The sequence below is a fragment of the Hibiscus syriacus genome, unplaced genomic scaffold, assembly GCF_006381635.1.
Source record: "Hibiscus syriacus cultivar Baekdansim isolate YM2019G1 unplaced genomic scaffold, ASM638163v2 tig00112429_pilon, whole genome shotgun sequence".
In the NCBI taxonomy this organism is placed as follows: domain Eukaryota; kingdom Viridiplantae; phylum Streptophyta; class Magnoliopsida; order Malvales; family Malvaceae; genus Hibiscus; species Hibiscus syriacus.
Window position 1 is genome coordinate 239,731 of NW_024063330.1, and position 17,960 is coordinate 257,690.

A 17,960-nucleotide genomic window follows, 5' to 3' on the forward strand; every position below is an offset into this window, starting at 1 on the left:
ATACCTATGAAAAATGAATAGCATAATTTGAGGTTTTAATCTACAACCAATTCAATATGGGGTATCGTAGAAGGATTATCACACACTTGGAACATAGGTGCAAGGAAAATAATCCTAGAGATAGACAGTGGGGAAGCACATCGCCTGCTGACACGGAAGGAACAAGGAAGGACATCGCCGACCATTTTACAGAACATGTGTGAATTATTGGAGCGAACATGGACAATATTCATAGTACAGGTGGAACGTAGAGCCAACATGGCAGCGAATAAAATGGCGAAGCTTGTGGAGAAAGCAGATTTTAATGAAAGAACTTTTCTTGAGCCACCAAACGCCGTAATGGCAACGTTGCATGAAGATAATTTACGAATAGCAAGCTGATGAACTCTTATGTATTACGAATGGCAAAAGGTCCCAATTCCCAAATTCTATATTACAATTTGCACCAACGTCCTTCAAAGCACCGACCAGGAAACGGAAAATTTGGTGGACTGACCAACTTATATATTAGGGCAAATTACCTATTTAATCTGCCACCTATTACATTGTTTTTGTTTTGATCATCTAACCATTATTTTTTAAGTCATACTTAATGTTATGTTTTATTTTTATTTATAGAATGTGTGAGCTTTGAGGTGTAAAGCTGTTATTATACCATGTCATGCCACTACTTTTGTTAAGTCGACGATCAAATCTAACGATGGGTGATTAAAACATAAATAAAATATTAAGTATGATTTTGAAAAATATTAATTTTGTGACCAAAATAAAAGCAAGGTAATAAAGAGTGAATAAATAGATAATCTACCCTATATATCATCATCTGCCATCCTTTCCCCCTCATCGCCTCCTATAATCAAAACTTCTTCTTTTTACATGGCATGCTCGACCCAAACATTATTGTGAAAGTTTAGATCTTTTTTAAGGAAGCAAATGGGTGGTTACTTATGCATCTAAACCTGATTCATTACTGATTTTTTGAACGGTCCACCAACAACATCAAACCCTGTTTGATTGGAACTATGGAAAACTTTTTATGCAACCACTTGGGATGGACGCGAAATTTTATGTTTTGGGGTGAATTTAAACTTTTTAAATTTTTAGAAGAGTAAATTTGAACGTATAAAATTTTAGAGGAACGAAAACATGTTTTCAGTAGAAAATGCATAGGAAAAATATAAAATCTATGATAATTTTAAATTTTACGGGAAAACGATTGTCCTCACTCGCCATCCTTCGGTCCATCCCTGCCTTTACCCAGTGGCAGAGCTACTTATAGTTTGAGGTGGGCGCGTGTCTACCCTGAAATCTGAATTTTTCTATTAGTTTCTTATTTTATTGATGATACACCCTGAAATTTTATTTGTGTCCATCTATTAAAGAAATTTTATTTGTGTCCATCTATTAAAAAAATTTGTGTTACTGGCCCATGTGTGTTTACCTTAAAAAATATTTCTAGATCCGTCACCGCATTTAAAAAAGAAATGGTTTTCTTACTACGCTCGTTATTAATTTACTATTGTTAATAGTTTTTCAGTAGTTTAATTCTATATTGTGTTTCATTTGTCAATACAATCATATTTATTTGTATTTATCTTTTCTTTGATATTTTTGGATGGGTGTTTTAATTTTTTTCTTATATGATCCTTCTATAATCTCGAGTGACTAATTATTTTTTTGATATTAATCATAGAAAAATATTTTAATTATGTGTCTGTTTATGAACTTCATTGTAGTTTTAAATATTTTATCATTTTAATAAAACTAATAGCTTTATTTATATATGAAAAATAATAAACCTAGATTATATCGATTCTAAGATTCGTGTCCATATTGATTATTTTTTATACATAAAATTTAAAAATTTAATTTAAATTATTTTATAAAAAAATTAACATTTCGAGCACAAAATTATTGACTCTACCCTATCTATACCTGCGTCAATATGACATATATTTTAGGTAAACCTGAGCAATTTTGTATGTTTATTTACTTATTCGTCCAAGTTTAGGTTTGGTTTTAGCTTTTTTTTTTAAAATAAATTAATTTAATAAAGATGAAATTACAGGTGAACAACGTTGTTTTCACTTAGCTGAGCTGCTTTTTATTTTCTAAGGCCTGTAAACATCAAAGAAGAAAGTCGGAAATTTTTTAGACAAAAATGAAAAGTGACAACTGAGGATGTTATTTTTATTGTTCATGTCAATATCACCCTTCGTAATGCCAAAAATTGACATCGTGATACATACATTTTAATTTTAAGAATTGCATACATGAACTTAAATTTTATAAATCATAAATGTCGTTATCATATAATAATATTTTAACCCATTTGACTTTATTCCTTCTCGTAGCTTGCTATCGTTGACTTTAATGTATCTTTCTCTTCATGTTTCATCTTTTTAAATTTAGTCGGGTCTTACGTTTCTGTCTTTATGCAGAGATTTTTTACGCAGGGATTTATTTGCATGGATTACTTCCCATTACATACGCGCATATGAAAAATGCATATGAAGATTGTTCAACTATGTATTTATTTATACATGCATTGCATTTTATCTCCATTTTTAATTTTCTGACTGGCAGAGGTCTTCCACGGAAGCTGTTCTCAACCTGGCGTTGGGGGCAGCCTACTACCCTACCTCCCCATTATCCCATTACATATGAGAATAGGGTTTTGTTGTTGTTGTTGTGATCTCTTTAAAAAAAATCCTTCATAATCGAATCGAATCGAGACACGATCCTATACAAACAATGAAGAGTGAAGGAAGAATGATCAGGACGCGACGCACGCTTAGCTTTAGTAGGTGAGTCTCTTGCAATCCTAGAAGAGATTTTCTGCATACACAATGACTCGAACTCCAAACCTACTTAAGCAATATCAATTTGTTTACCATTTGAACCAATTCCAGATTTAACAAAACAAACACTAAAAAAATGCCTTGTACATGGAGAAATTATTTCATGGTTTCAGAGCCACAAATTCTCAAATAACTGTCCACATAGTCACAAATTCTAAAATAACTTCTAAATAAATGTCCACTCTTCATTTACACATAAAAAAGAGAAAAAGATTCACCTTGAAAAAAAAATAAGACGAAAAAATATTATTAGTTAGGACCATAGATGGTACAGTGTGCCTGAACCATCCAATAACTTTTCCTATACATGACAACGGCACGCACTAGGAGAACAAAACAATCACGATTTAACAAAATAAAAATCTAATAATCTTAAATTAATATAAAATTAAAGAGTTTTACATAATATAATTCGATCTTATTATATATATAATTGAAAAAAAATGATAGAAAAGAAGAATATAAACGCGTTTGGGTAGCATTGAGTTGAGGTTAACTTCACTTACCATGCACGTAAAGGTTGTCCCATTACTGGCAGGCATCAATCAATCTTACCAATGCTCAATTTAGTAACGCTCAAAGTCTCTTTTACTCAACTTTTCCTTTGAATCACCTTTCATTTAACTATTTATTTAAAAAAAACTCTTAAATAAACAAAAATTCATAATACGTTTTTTTTTATCTATAACGGTGTTTTTAAACGCCGCAAAAAATACCTGTGACGATATGACAAACACCGCAAAAAACGCCGCTAAAATTTGTGGCATTTAGTAACAAAAAACGCCACAATAGGTAACGATATATAGCTGATAGCTGATAGCAGGTAGTTGATTTTAGTTCAAATCCTGAATTTTGACAACCTCTGCCTCTATGAGAGAAAAAAATTTAGAATATATTTAAGGAAAAATTGTGGGGTGTTTGACAAACAACTAATAGCTGATAGCTGATAGCTGGTAGTTGATTTTAGTAGCTAGTTTGACCAATTGATTTGATTAGTTGATTTGACTAAATGTTTATATAGAAGTGTTTGGTAAAATTTAGCTGATAGATGATATGGGGAAAATGACAAATAAGAGTATGATACATTTAGTTGTTAAGTACATATATGTTTTATAATACTTTAGTCTTTATTGGGGTGAAATTATTCGGATAAAATGCTTTTGACAATGAATTAAAAATTCCTTAAGAAAATTAGTCAACATCTTTTAGAATTTTGAATATATTTTTAAATTTAATATTACAAATATTAACATTGTGAGATTAATACATACTATTAACTTTGTATAAAATATCAACACTACATTTTTTTACTTTCATGTTTTGCTATATTTTCTTAACTAAAATATATTTGAGAATTTACAAATGAAAAATAGAATAATAAAATAAAATTTCAGCTTAAATATATTAGGATGAAGGTTATTTCATTATATTAGGTTTTATGGTAAGTATGTAATTCTAGAAAAAAATAAGGTCAAATATATCATTTTCTTTTGCACAATAAGCTCTTCCAACAAGATGTTTACCATTAGAATCTTCCGATACTATTTAGTCACAATTAAAATGATGTCGAGTTTCGAACTATAGTTAAGAATCATTGATGTATTGATATTATATACCTTTAGTAAAGAATTACATAATTTTTTACCATGATGTAGAAGGAAATAATTTAAAGTTCAAATCCTGAATTTTAGAACATATTTAAGGAAAAACTTTAGAACATATTTAAGGAAAAATTGTGGGGTTGACAAACAACTGATAATCGATAGTTGGTAGTTGATTTTAGTAGCTGGTTTGATTAGTTGATTTGAGAAACCGATATGATTAACTGTTTATATAGAAGTGTTTGGTAAAATTTAACTAATATAGGTAAAATGAAAAATAAAGGTATGATACATTTAGTTGTTAAGTACATATATGTTTTATAATACTTTAGTTTTTATTGGGTGAAATTATTCGGATAAAATGTTTTTGACAAGGAAATAAAATTCCTTAAGAAAAGTAGTGAATATTTTTTAGGATTTTGAATATATTTTTTAAATTTAATAATTACAAATATTAACCTTGTGAGATTGATACATACTATTAACTTTTTATAAAATATCAACGCTACATTTTCATGTTTTGCTATATTTTCTTAACTAAAATATATTTGGGAATTTACCACTTAAAAATAGAATAATAAAATAAAATTCCAGCTTAAATATATTAGGATGAAGGCTGTTTCATTATATTAGGTTTTATGGTAAGGATGCAATTATGAAGAAAAAAAATAAGATCAAATATGTCATTTTCAACTTATTTTGCACAATAAGCTCTTCCAAAAAAGATGTTTACCTTTAGAATCTTCCGATACTATTTAGTCGTAATTAAAATGATGTCGAGTTTCGAACTATAGATAAGAATCATTGATGTATTGATATTATATACCTTTAGTAAAGAATTACATAATTTTTTCATTAAAAAATATTGATTGAAACAGAGAATGTTAGGATAGCTTAAAAATTACTCGAGGATTTACGCCATAGATCATGCAGTGGGATATCATGCTCAAGGCACGAGGGTGGCCAAAAAAATAAGGGTTTTGGTGACCCGAAACCCTAATAAAACAGATGCCAAATACGTTAAGCCACAACCTTAGTTCCTTCGACCCTTAAGTCCCATTTATGGTTCGTTACGCTAAATTCTCGCAAATCCCAACGTAAATTAATTATAATTCTACTCAAATCTTAAGGATCGAAGAATATATATATATATATATAATGTAATATTCTTAAGTTTTACGTAGATTTAAGACCATTAAATGAGTGAAAATAGATGGTTGAGATTGACTCTCTCTTTTTTCGGTGAATATTTTTACATTTTCTACTGTTAATCCCATTCATCTATTTTCACTCATCCAACGGTCTTAAATCTGTATAAAACTAAAAGAGTTTTACATTATGTAACATGATTCTACACATATATTATTGCTGCAATTTATATATGTTGTCTTGCAGCTGCAGCCTGCAGTGTTCTCGTAGGGTTTCCGATTATGATTTATGGATTAATAATAAATTTAACCTTTACTTCGTAAATGATATTGAATATAAATTAAGATTCAATCAGCTGTAAATATATTTTTCATTGTAGTAAAATCAAAGGGCATCTCAGTCCTAGGTGGCTCTTTCTTGCATGTGAGATGTGGCTCCCAACCAGCCCCATCATCATATCTCTCATATGCTCCGGACGGACGCATAATTTTATGTTAGGAGATAAACTTAAACTTTTAAAATTTAAGGGGAAACTTAAATTTATAGAATTTTAGAGGGTTGAAAATATATTTTAATAGAAAATACATAAAAAATTAAAATCTACAATTATTTTATAGGTGCGGTTTTTTAAAAGTATAAAGATTAAACAAGTTTTGCCATTTGTGACTAGAATTTTCAGGCCTCAACCTCCATCGGTCGGTAATGTTGTTGGTTGGAAAACTCTATGACATTAGTTAAACATTTAGATAAGTTGTTGGAGTTGCATGTGCTCCCATTAATCCAACATAACCCACAACTCAATTCCCCCTGGGTTAAAGGTTCCGTCCTGATTAATCCGGATCGACCAGCGTCACACACTGGTTTTGGTGGATAAGTCTCTCGACAGAATTTTTTTGTATACACAATGACTCTAACACTAAATATTGCTTAAGCGATATCAAACTGCTTACCACTTGAATCAACCCCATTTGTACTCACAATTCAATTTTAAAGATCTGATGGCATCAGGTTAAGAGTACTCAGGGATATAGCGAGTGAGAGCGGGTTGGGGCATTTACTCCCTGAAAATTTAGAATTATCATATGTTTTAGAGATTTTTTTATGTATTTTCTATAGAAAATATATTTTTACCTCCTAAAAATTTATAAGTTCGCCCATTTATAAAATTTTAAAAGCTCACTCCCCTGACATTCACTTCGAAAGATCCAGAGTAACATCGTAAGCCAATCGTTTATAACAAGTCAAGTTAAGGTGTTATAATTTAGGGTAAACTAGACATTTAGTACATAAACCATCAATTTTGTTTTGCTTTAATACATAAACTTTTATTTGTTCCAAAATCACACCTAACATTTACCTTTTGTTTTGTTTTATTTTACTACCTCACCGTTAAAAGTTTAACGACACTGCTGTATTGGATACCTTTTATGGTTGAATTGCATCATTCATCACTCAACTATCTTCTTACTCCTAGTTTAGTCACTCAAGTTTAATTTTTTTTAATTTAATTACTTAACTTTCAAAATCACTACTAATTTAATCACTCTCACTTTCAATTTTATTTTTTTAATTATATACTAATAAAATAATAATAATAATAATAAATGTCATATCAAAAAATTTATTAATAAAATAAATTAGAGTGATTAAAATAGGAGTAATTTGAAAGTTGGGTAGTTAAATTGATTTTTTTAAACTTTAGTCACCAAAATAGGAGTGAGAAGATAGTTGAGTGGTGAATGATATAATTTACCCATAAAAAATACAGAGTTGTTAAGATTTTAACGTTTGAGTATTAAAATAAAGCAAAAATCAAACGTTTAGGTATAATTTCGAAACAAATGAAAATTTAGGCATTAAAATGAAACAAAACTGATAGTTTGAGTGCTAAACATGTAGTTTACCCTATAATTTAAATTTATGCATAGATGTTATAAGGGTGAATATAAGGTAGTACATGTTTCAAAATTCTCAATCATTCGACAATAAACGCTTATATACATATATATGCGATGCTCGATCCTAATAACAACAAGTCCTTTAATTATCGATCACGTCTGCTTCTTATTTGTTCATTATTTAAATGAGTTGGATAACAACTATTTTAGATAATGCTATTTTTATTAGAATCTGCAATCCATTTATCAATTGGTTTTCTATTTTATAAGAATATAATTAAAGTACAAAAGTAAGTAAGTGTGCTAATGCTTATGATCAGAGTTTTAAAAAACGATCCATGATCGTGATTTTGGCCGCGATATAGCGGTTTTACCGTTGTTCGAGTTACCTGCGACGGCAGCAATAGCGTCCGCGACAACCGTACTAACGCCCGCGACCGCCGCAATCACGATAAATCTGAAATAACTAAAAACACGACCACGACCGTAATTTAAAACCTTACTCGTGATAGTTAAGAAAAGCATGATATGAAAGGGTGAAGCGTACAAATATAAAACACGTCTTGTCTATAATCAACATGTAATTAAGGCTAAGACTGTATTATTAGGCGTCGAAATCAATTTCTTATTTGTCTGCGCCGGCCCTAACATATATTAGCAATCCGATGCTTGTTTTTATTCGTCGGAATAATAAAACATTATCATCATTATTAGATTTGATCCTAATTTCACGAAGTTAACAAGTAATTCTTTTGATTATGGATAATGATGCCTCTGGGGACTACGTTTAAACATCGAACACGTTACCATTAGGAGTGAGAAATCACAGATTTCAAATATAAATAATAAAATAAAATTATGAAAAAAAATATTATATATTTTTAATTAATATTTTTTATTTTTAAAAATGGTTAATCGGGAGAAATATTGAATTTTTAACGGTGTATTTAAAGTTCAAAAAAAAAAAATCTCTATCAATAAAAATGTGTTTGCTTTCCCTGCCTTGGAGAAGGGGGAAGTGTAAGGGGACAGGAGGGTTCCACGTGGCATGACATGAAGTGGTCGACATCACTCTTGAGTTCCACGTCATTCCTCTCGATTTTTATAATCTTTAGTACTATGTTTAAAAAAAATTAGGGTAAATAACGTGTTTAGAATCTAAACTATCAGGTTTGATCTGTTTTAGTATCAAAATTTTCATTATTTTCAAAATAATTCATAATCTTTAGTACTATGTTTAAAAACAATTAGGGTGCGTTTGGTTCACGGAATGTAAGATTACCAGTGGGAATAAAAGATTACCAGGGAATAGGATTACTGGGAATGTTGTATTTTGTGTTTGGTTGGTTTAGCAGGAATGTAAGATTACCGTGTTTGGTTAAAGGAATAAAAGATTATTGGAATGTATATTTGACCAAATTGTCCTTATTATATATTTGTATAATATTACAAATTGTAAAATATTTATATATTTTCTTTAAAAAATTAAATTCATAATATTTATATAATTTTTTTACAAAATTAAAAATATAAAAAATGTTTAATGAAAGGGTAAAAAAAATTTAACCCCTAAACTTCATATAAAATTTTAATTATAGATTTTTTTTGTAAATCTAAAATAATTTAAGGATAAATTTGTAATTTAACCTTCGTAGAATTTTTATTATTCAATGACAGAAGAATGATATTTTTGAAAAAAAATAAAAATTTAAGGATATTTTAGTCCAAAACGCCGGTAATGTTACAATACCTAAGGGAAGGGAGGTAATGACATTCCCGGTAATATACCCCAAAAAATCTACTATTGGTAATAAAACATTACCGGGAATGAGATTCCCGGCCAACCAAACATGGGAATGCAGGATTCCCATCCCATGGGAATCCCACATTCCTTGAACCAAACACCCCCTTAGGGTAAATAACGTGTTTAGAATCTAAACTATCAGGTTTGATCTGTTTTAGTATCAAAATTTTCATTATTTTCAAAATAATTCATAATGTTTAGTTTTTGCTTCGTTTTAGTAATTTGTCGTTAAAAACTTAACAGACGACTCAATGGTTGTCGAGTCTATAGTCGTCAGCTGTTATATCCGTCGGTCAATGAAGTTCAAAATTTCCAACTCGTACATTTTCGACCCCCTAAACTCGATTTCTATATCTGTTTCAGAGAAAAACGCATCAATCTCCTCAAATTGACAATGTAATATTTCATTTCTTTATCCTCCAATCCCTATGGTTCACCGTCCGATGGGCCTGAAACTAGATTATGTTGGTTGACTCGTCATTCTCTCGTGATTCAACATTCGGATTGGTCGTCTGTCCACCGAAACTATGTTATGTCAGTACACCCGTTAAGTTTTTAACGTGGAGGTACTAAAATAAAACAAAAACTAAATGCTTGATATGATTTTGAAAAAAAATATGAAAATTTAAGTATTAAAATGGACCAAATTAATATTTTAGGTACTAAATGCATATTTTACCCAAAATTTGGCAAGCATGGACCTAAACCTTAGCCTGCATTGGTTAATGGTAAGAGTATCAGTTTTAGTCCCTTAAAAATTTAAATAATTCAACTAAGACCATATAAATTCCAAAATTAAGGGACTTATTAGTAAAACAATGAAGAGTAGCTGAACGTTCGTTCGTCCTGATTAATACATTTGACATACCTATAGTCAGAACCCTGAGCTCGTAAAGGAGATGGAAATTTCCCCCACCCGCAAACAAAGAGCGTGGAATTCACTTCCGAACCAAGATCCCAAAACGGTCGGCGGTGTTCACGCGCCGGAATTACGTTGATTGATTTTTCTTTCTTAACCGTACGCAAAACTGAATTACACGAAAAAATAACCGTAGTTAGTTGCTTTTACTTGCAACAAATTTAACCGCTTTCAAAACAAACCCGCAACCATTTTTCACCTGCACCAAGCATAAAAGGTAAATCTATTTCATCTTTTTACCTCTCCCTCTAAAGTACCTCTTCTCGTCCATTATGCCTTCAAGGTCAGGTAAAAGAACAAGATGGTAAAAATGATAAAAACAGAGCTCAGAGTGTTCTCCTTTCAGGGATCTGGGTCAATGGAGTTTGACCGTAGAAACAAATACTCAACAGGGTTAAGGGTGTAATTAAAACCAAACAGGTGTTTTACTGTTTATATTATTACTTTTTTATCTGATTCGATTCTGTTTCGATCTCTCTATAAAAGGTTTCCGCTTTGCTTGTGTGTATATATTGAGCCACTAAGGGCGGCAAGAAAAAAGTTTGAGAAAGTAAAAGGAGGACGATGAGTGCACAGATTTTGAGATCACTTAGGGTATAGATTTTTTTTCTAGACAAAAAAAATGAGAACGAGGAGGGGTCTTTGTTATCCCACAGCCGATGTTTGTTTAGAGAAGATAGATGTTAAAATTTTGGGTTTCGCCGGAGATAATATGGGTTGCCGGAAACGACGAAGGCTCTCGCCGGAGAGTTCCAGAAAGAGAGACTTTTTTTATGCTTTGCCTGATGATCTTGTGATTTCTATTCTCTCCAAACTAAGCTCAACCGCCCGTCGCCCTTCCGATTTCGCCAACGTTTTGGTTATGTACGTAGATTTTTTTTTTGGAGTTGCTTGTTTCTCGTTGAAGTTTGTTTCTTTATTATTGATTTTTTGGTTTGTTTTATTAAACAGATGCAAGAGATTTAATTGTTTAGCGCTTCATCGTCTGGTATTATCCAAAGCCTCTCCAAAAATGTTTGAGATTAAAGCTAGAAACTGGTCCGACTCAGCTCAGAGGTTCTTGAAGAACTGTGCTGATGCTGGGAATGTGGAAGCTTGCTATGCACTCGGCATGGTGAGTTTCAAATATTATTTTTTAATTTTTTATTGAAGAGTATAAACATTCTATATCGTGGTTAACTGTTGTATGATTCGAAACAGATTCTTTTTTACTGTTTGGAAAATCGAGCGGGTGGAGCCTCTCTTATGGCTAAGGCGGCGCTTAGCTCCCACGCACCGGCGCTTTACTCCTTAGCTGTGATTCAATTTAACGGAAGCGGCGGTGCCAAGAACGACAAGGATCTTAGAGGCGGCGTGGCTTTGTGTGCTCGAGCAGCTTTTCTTGGCCACATCGACGCTCTCCGCGAGCTCGGTCACTGCCTTCAAGATGGATACGGCGTCCGGAAGAACATCGTCGAGGGCCGTCGGTTTCTTGTCCAAGCCAACGCTCGAGAGCTAGCGGCGATTTTGTCATCAACGGCGGCTGCTTCGAACAAATTGACACGCTCTTGGCTCACATGGAGCACACACCCTATCCTGGCGGGTTGCCCGTTGCTTAGCGATTTTGGTTGCAATGTGCCGGCTCCGGAGGCTCATCCGGCTAGCAAGTTCTTAGTCGAATGGTTCGGCGCTCGGGGCGGCGTGCCAGGCCCGGGATTGAGACTATGCTCCCACGTCGGGTGCGGGAGACCGGAGACGAGAAAACACGAGTTCCGGAGGTGTTCCGTTTGCGGGACAGTGAATTACTGCTCACGCGCTTGCCAGGCTCTCGACTGGAAGCTCCGCCACAAAGCTGAGTGCGCTCCGGTGGACCAGTGGCTCGGCGAAGAAGGCGATGGTGGCGAGGGAAACGAAGCGGTAAATGGGAACGATGAAGCCGTCGCAGAAAATTAAAAAAAAAGGCTCACGGTAATTTATTATTTAGTTTTAACTTTTCAAGGCCACGGGTAAAAGAAAAAAAAATGAAAAACGGGAGAAATCGAGGCCAGTTTTGGTGGTAAATTCGAGGTTAAATATCAAACTTCACCGACGACAATGGTTGCCGGAACGGCGCAGTTCTAGTTCCATGTGGGATGAGTGCATAGATGGGGGCTTACTCTTATCTTTTTTTTCTTTATCTCTTGTACTATTCAGAGAATCTCTTAAGCACCATATCCTATTCCATATTTTGATTATACATTGCAAAGATCAAATATGAATTCTTTGATTTATCAGCAAAAGCAAATCATTATGAGACAACCAAAGAGAGAAAGAAAAAGACAACCTCCCTACCCTGAATTCGATTTACGAGCATCGATAACGTGTTTCTTGTCCTTCGCTTCAGCTTGTTTGACGGCTTTACTCAACTCGGCAAACGGATCAATGGCAAATACTTGAACACAGGGTAACGTGTCCCGCTCATGTCCTCAACCAAGCAGTTGTACTTCTCGGACAAATTCTTCGCCGTGGGAATGATCATCTCCGCAACCGAGTGGAAAGCTGAACTGTGGTTCACCTGCACCCACAACTTGGTCGAAATCACCAGGACGAACTGCCCGTACTCACTCGCGGCGAAGTTCAAAGAGCCGTGAGCGCCGCTAGTTCGAGCCTTGTCGACTAATTTCTGAGCCTATTGTGCAGCCCTGTGAACCAAATATCGCGCTTGGTTCACCATTTCCTTACCTGCTAGTGGCACATGCTCGTCAAATTTGTGAGTAGCCTCGTCTACCTGCGCAGTTAATTTAAGAACAAACTGGTTCGCATAATTAATTGAAAAAAATATGATCCTAACAGAATTTTACAATTGACCGACAGTTCGCAAAATTACACACTATAATCCATTAAACATAAATATACATTACCTTCCTATCAAGAAACACAAGAAGATGACCCGGAGCGTCCTTAAACTTCTCATAGACGGGGCCAATTATGGTTGTGACGGCACCCTCGACGATGCCGATGGTGGACCGTAACAGACCGGAATTTAGGCTGGATCGTTTGATGAGGATCCAACGATGGATATTTGATCAAAGGGACGAAAGGAAAAACAAGGGATTCGCGATGGAAAGGTGGAAGGCGTTTACTTCGTGGAAATTATGCAACCTTTCTGTTTAAATTGATATTAAGTGCGATTTAAGGAAGAAAGTGTATAAAACAATAATGCATATAACCCCTTCAGAAGACATGATCAAACTCGCATTGGTCGAAGCCTTAGGACGTTCGATTCGAGCTTCATTTTATGTACATAATGTTTCGATTTATAAACTTCGGACTTCTTTCACATCCAACTCGAGAATAGTTACGAATATTATCGTAAATAATCAACAGAATGTTAAAAGAAAACTACTCGACCAGCTTCAGATATTAAATCCACACAACTCTTTAACATTTATTTTTCTACGCACACAGTAACATCATTCAATCTGAATAGGAGTTACACTTTAGCCTATGTTAAATCTTTTTCAGACTGTTCGAACACACGACTACACCTGGACTTATTTCTCTCCCTCCCACCCTTTTTTTCCTATTTGGAATCCCACACTCTCGATTTCGAGTCTTTTGATCGACTCGTTCAAAGATCCTCCGAGTCAGAGTTAGGCTCATGCCATAAACAAAGAGAATGGTTATAACTGTCTACGATAGAGGATCAAAATCAATCCCTATTCAAAACTATAAACCTTGCGTTTGCAGTTCAGTTTCATGATGAAGCTCACCTTTCAAAAGGGTCTCTTCTGCTCAAATTTGAAGTGGGATAGACAGCTGCGGCTATTTTCTCCCGAAGATTGAATTTCTTCGCAATCAATGGCCTCACATCTTCGACTCCAACCAAGCTCTCCAAAAACGGAAGTAGTGAAAGTAGTTCTTGATCTGAACGGTCGTCAAACCAGCTCTCGATTGGAATTCCGTTGTCCACTTGGAACCCAAATGCCTAAGAAAGCCAACAAACACCTCGGTTAAACTTCGGAAACAATGTTTGAGAAGGATATCGAGACTAATAGGCATCTTCAATAGACAAACATTGAGAAGGATTGAACTACTCAGCTTCTAACTCTCCTCGAGAGAAATATTAACCATTTCGTAAAAAGGTTATCATTTGATACACACGCAAAATTTATTCCACACAACCCTAATCACTACAACCATAAACCCCAAATAGGCCTTATAAACCCTAAAATGGACAGGCTTGTATAAACCAGACTATGTATCGGATAATTTTCTTTTCCCAAAACACAGACCAAAGGTTCCATAAACTGGTTTCACGGATTTCATCAGATTATGCGTGCGAGAAGTGTGGTCGACCACACAAATATAATAAACCAAATAACCAATAAGAAAAAATATAGATGTATCTATATGCCTTCCATACTAAACCTATCAGAACCATAGCAGAAATAGTTTTCTTAATGCTAAGACCATGTCCTACATACTGGGTGTGCATTACTGGAAAATAACCATATTCCTTTTTTTTGCAGTGTTCAGCAGAAGCACTAATACAAAGTCCACACAAGAGCCCAAAAGTACCTGCGGAGAGTTGTCGATAATGATTACATGTGCCAGATCACGGCCAAGGACTGACAAATCCTTGAGGTAATTACCATCCACAAAAACACATGATTCTCGGAAAACACGACAGCGAAATACTCTCCTCTTTGGATCAAGCACATTTAGAAGTTGCTCAGCATATATACTTTGGCTTGCTGTAAATATAATTATCTCAAAAAGACCGGAAACTCGTTCCATAAAATTTCTTAGGTGAGGACGGCATCTAACATAAACAGTGTGTTCCTGGTGATTAAAATTTACAGGGAATGTGAAGTCTGCATCGTCGCAAGGTTGTAGTGAAGAATGAACCAAAGTCTCTGCCAAAGCAACACAATCGAATCAATATCCCAGGGTAATCCTTACCAATTATAAGCAGAAAATTCAATGCTAAAAAATGTTAAATATAGACAAACCTAAAAAATTATTAAGGAGTTCTAATGGCATTTCAAAAATAAGCTTAGATTTTTCTAAGCAAAGAATCAGTTGTAAATTCAGATCTGCTTAAATACTAAGATAAAAAAGAATATAAATCTAAAACTTGTTGCTCAGGTTTAAAATATTGCCTACAACACAACTGTAAGCATAAAAGTTCATCCAATTTAATTATTCAAAAGTATTCTCACCATCCAAATCCAAGACTAGAGTCGTAGGTGGGCAACTTCGGGTCTGCTTGGGTAGCAGCACAGGCCGAAAAGCAGGAACAAGAGATGACAACTCCGGTAAATTCTTTATAAACAAATAAGGATCAAAGTCATCAAATTCCTCATAGTATTCATCCTCCACACAGACATCAGTTGACATAGAATCTTGACTGCGCTCATCAATACATTCCAATTTCGAGTTTTTCATGGCCATGTATATGGCTGAAGCTTCAGATGAAAGGACAGCTCCAGAATCTTTGGTACAAATAACAGGATTCATGTCCACCTCTACAGAAGTAGACTTAAGAGTTTCTCCAGTTTGAGCATACATACCAACCTCTGACAAAGTCATATGGATACATCATGCACGCATTAAGATAACAATATCACATAAATGAAATAAAAGCATGGACAGGTATTACAAATGACACACATATATATATCACCTACCTGCGCATGAAATCTCAGCTCCGCAATTCTTAGGTATGTGGAAGCCTGGAGAAAATATAGTACCAGTCATATGATGATCAGTGACCTGCAACACAATTAAAGAAGTAAGCAAAATCTCAGCAGCATAGAGCTAACTAAAACAAAAGCTAAACAAATTACCGTATGATCTACATGAACACCATTAACCACATCAAATCCCAGACAAGCATCATCATGTGGCAAGCCATATCTAGCATTTAAATTCGTAGCCTCAACAGACACTTCATTTTTCTTTGGGAGTGTGCTAGCTGAAATTTGATAAATTTCACTATTTAACTAACATAGCAAATCTGACAGTTAAGGACAGACTTTGACATGGAAACCACATAAAATGAAACCTGCTGAAACTTTTCAATGGTGCCAAAATTGATAACATGAAAAGTATTATCAATGCAATCTCCTTTCAATCAAACAAATAATGAGATGAAATTAGCAACATACCAGGTTTCTTCTTCCTAACAGAAGATGTAATTATCTCTTTTACTTTCTTCTCTGGACCTTGTACCTTCTCGGATACCTTCTTCTGAGATCTTGAAGCCTTGGGACTGGCATAATCTCGAGAAGCAATTCTTCCAGAAATTATTTTCTTTGTTTGCATTGGACCAGAAGTTTCGTCCTAATCTTCAGGATAGCATCAAATTTAAAGCGTTTATAATAAAACAATTTTTTTCAGAAATAAACTTGAACTCCAGTCAAACAATGTTCTGACTTATTTAATATAGACCGAAACAATTGAAAAAGACAATCGTCTAAAATCTCTAGCTTAATCCTGATTTAGATTACTCAAAGCAGTAGCCTAGCCTCTTCTCATTTAAAATTGTTTCCATTCAAAACCAGATCATACCCAAAACTGTTCTCCTAATTTAAGTCTAGCTCCCATTCTATTTAAATCATCGAAAAGGGGGGAAATTTTAAAACGCTGGGGAACACCAGCTCCCCAAAACAGAACACACTAAACCTACAAGTAATTGCAAACAAAACAACCGAATGAAGAAATGCACAAAACCAACTTAAACCCTATTGATTCTCGAACAAGGATAGTCCAACCAGTACTATAAACATAGCATTTAAGTTAAGCTACATAGAGTTCATCAAAGAAAAGCTGTGTGCAACAACTAATGCTACGAACTTTAGCTACAAGAAACATGAACTAAAATGAAAACAAAATTGCTTACCAGATAAGCTGAAAAAAGAAAAATGGGGACAAAGAGAGATGCGAAATTGAGTAAATTGAAACCCTAATGGGATTTAGGTTCTCTGGGGTTTTTGCTTTCCCTCCAAAGACGGAGAAAGAGAGGGAAAACAATGAAATGAAACGAAGAGGAACGAAAATTATTTTTGCTTGAATAGAATGAGATTTTTATTTTAAAAAATTCTGTTCTTATCAGAAAATGTCCTACTCGCGATTGATGTTGAGTCCACGCTACTCGCTACACACATCGTAAATGGATAACGTGGCGGTTAGGAAATGGAGAGTGGTTTTAAATTTATGATTGAGCGAGTGGGAATTGAGATTCTCTGTGCCGTGTTTAAGATGATTAAGATTAAAACGACGCCGTTGGGGACTGATTTTCTTTTCTAATTTGAAATGGAGGGAGATTAATTTTTCGTCCCCCTTTTTGCTTCTATTTTACGTCCCGAGGCACTGACATTTTTGTCTTAATTCTTTATAGGTTCCTATACTTATTAATTTTCTTGCACGAGCCCTTCTTGTTTTTTAAATACAAAATTAACCCCCATGAGCCTACTTTTTGTTTTTGTTTTTATCGAATTTTTATTTGCTAAATTTAGATTTTTTATATAATATATTTTTATGAGAAAAATCATATCTATGATGAAATTTAATATTAATATGAACATTGAAAATATTTGTATTGTATTGGAGGAAAAGTAGGGTTCAAACTCTGAATAAAAGAAATGTTAATATTATTAAATCGTCAAAATAATAAAACATAGACATTGTTAATATTTTTACCATGTTTTATTATTATATAAAATTTTATATATCATTGAGAGGGTTTTTAATTGGCAATGCCCA

At 33.9% G+C, this 17,960-nt stretch overlaps 2 protein-coding genes across 2 annotated transcripts; one reads left to right on the plus strand and one right to left on the minus strand.

Moving 5' to 3' along the window:
* Positions 1-10,779: 10,779 nt before the first annotated feature.
* On the plus strand, positions 10,780-12,380 carry LOC120179609 (F-box protein At1g67340-like). Its single transcript, XM_039185172.1, has 3 exons — positions 10,780-11,096; positions 11,184-11,346; positions 11,433-12,380. The coding sequence occupies exons 1-3, from the start codon at positions 10,855-10,857 to the stop codon at positions 12,162-12,164; spliced, it is 1,137 nt and encodes a 378-aa protein (XP_039041103.1). The 5' UTR covers positions 10,780-10,854; the 3' UTR covers positions 12,165-12,380.
* Positions 12,381-13,764: 1,384 nt separating this feature from the next.
* LOC120179608 (CTD small phosphatase-like protein 2) lies at positions 13,765-17,240 on the minus strand. The gene is made up of 7 exons (XM_039185171.1): positions 17,098-17,240; positions 16,364-16,543; positions 16,043-16,170; positions 15,884-15,968; positions 15,416-15,772; positions 14,772-15,109; positions 13,765-14,178 (listed from the first exon to the last, which is right to left on the minus strand). The coding sequence occupies exons 2-7, from the start codon at positions 16,518-16,520 to the stop codon at positions 13,960-13,962; spliced, it is 1,284 nt and encodes a 427-aa protein (XP_039041102.1). The 5' UTR covers positions 16,521-16,543; positions 17,098-17,240; the 3' UTR covers positions 13,765-13,959.
* Positions 17,241-17,960: the final 720 nt, after the last annotated feature.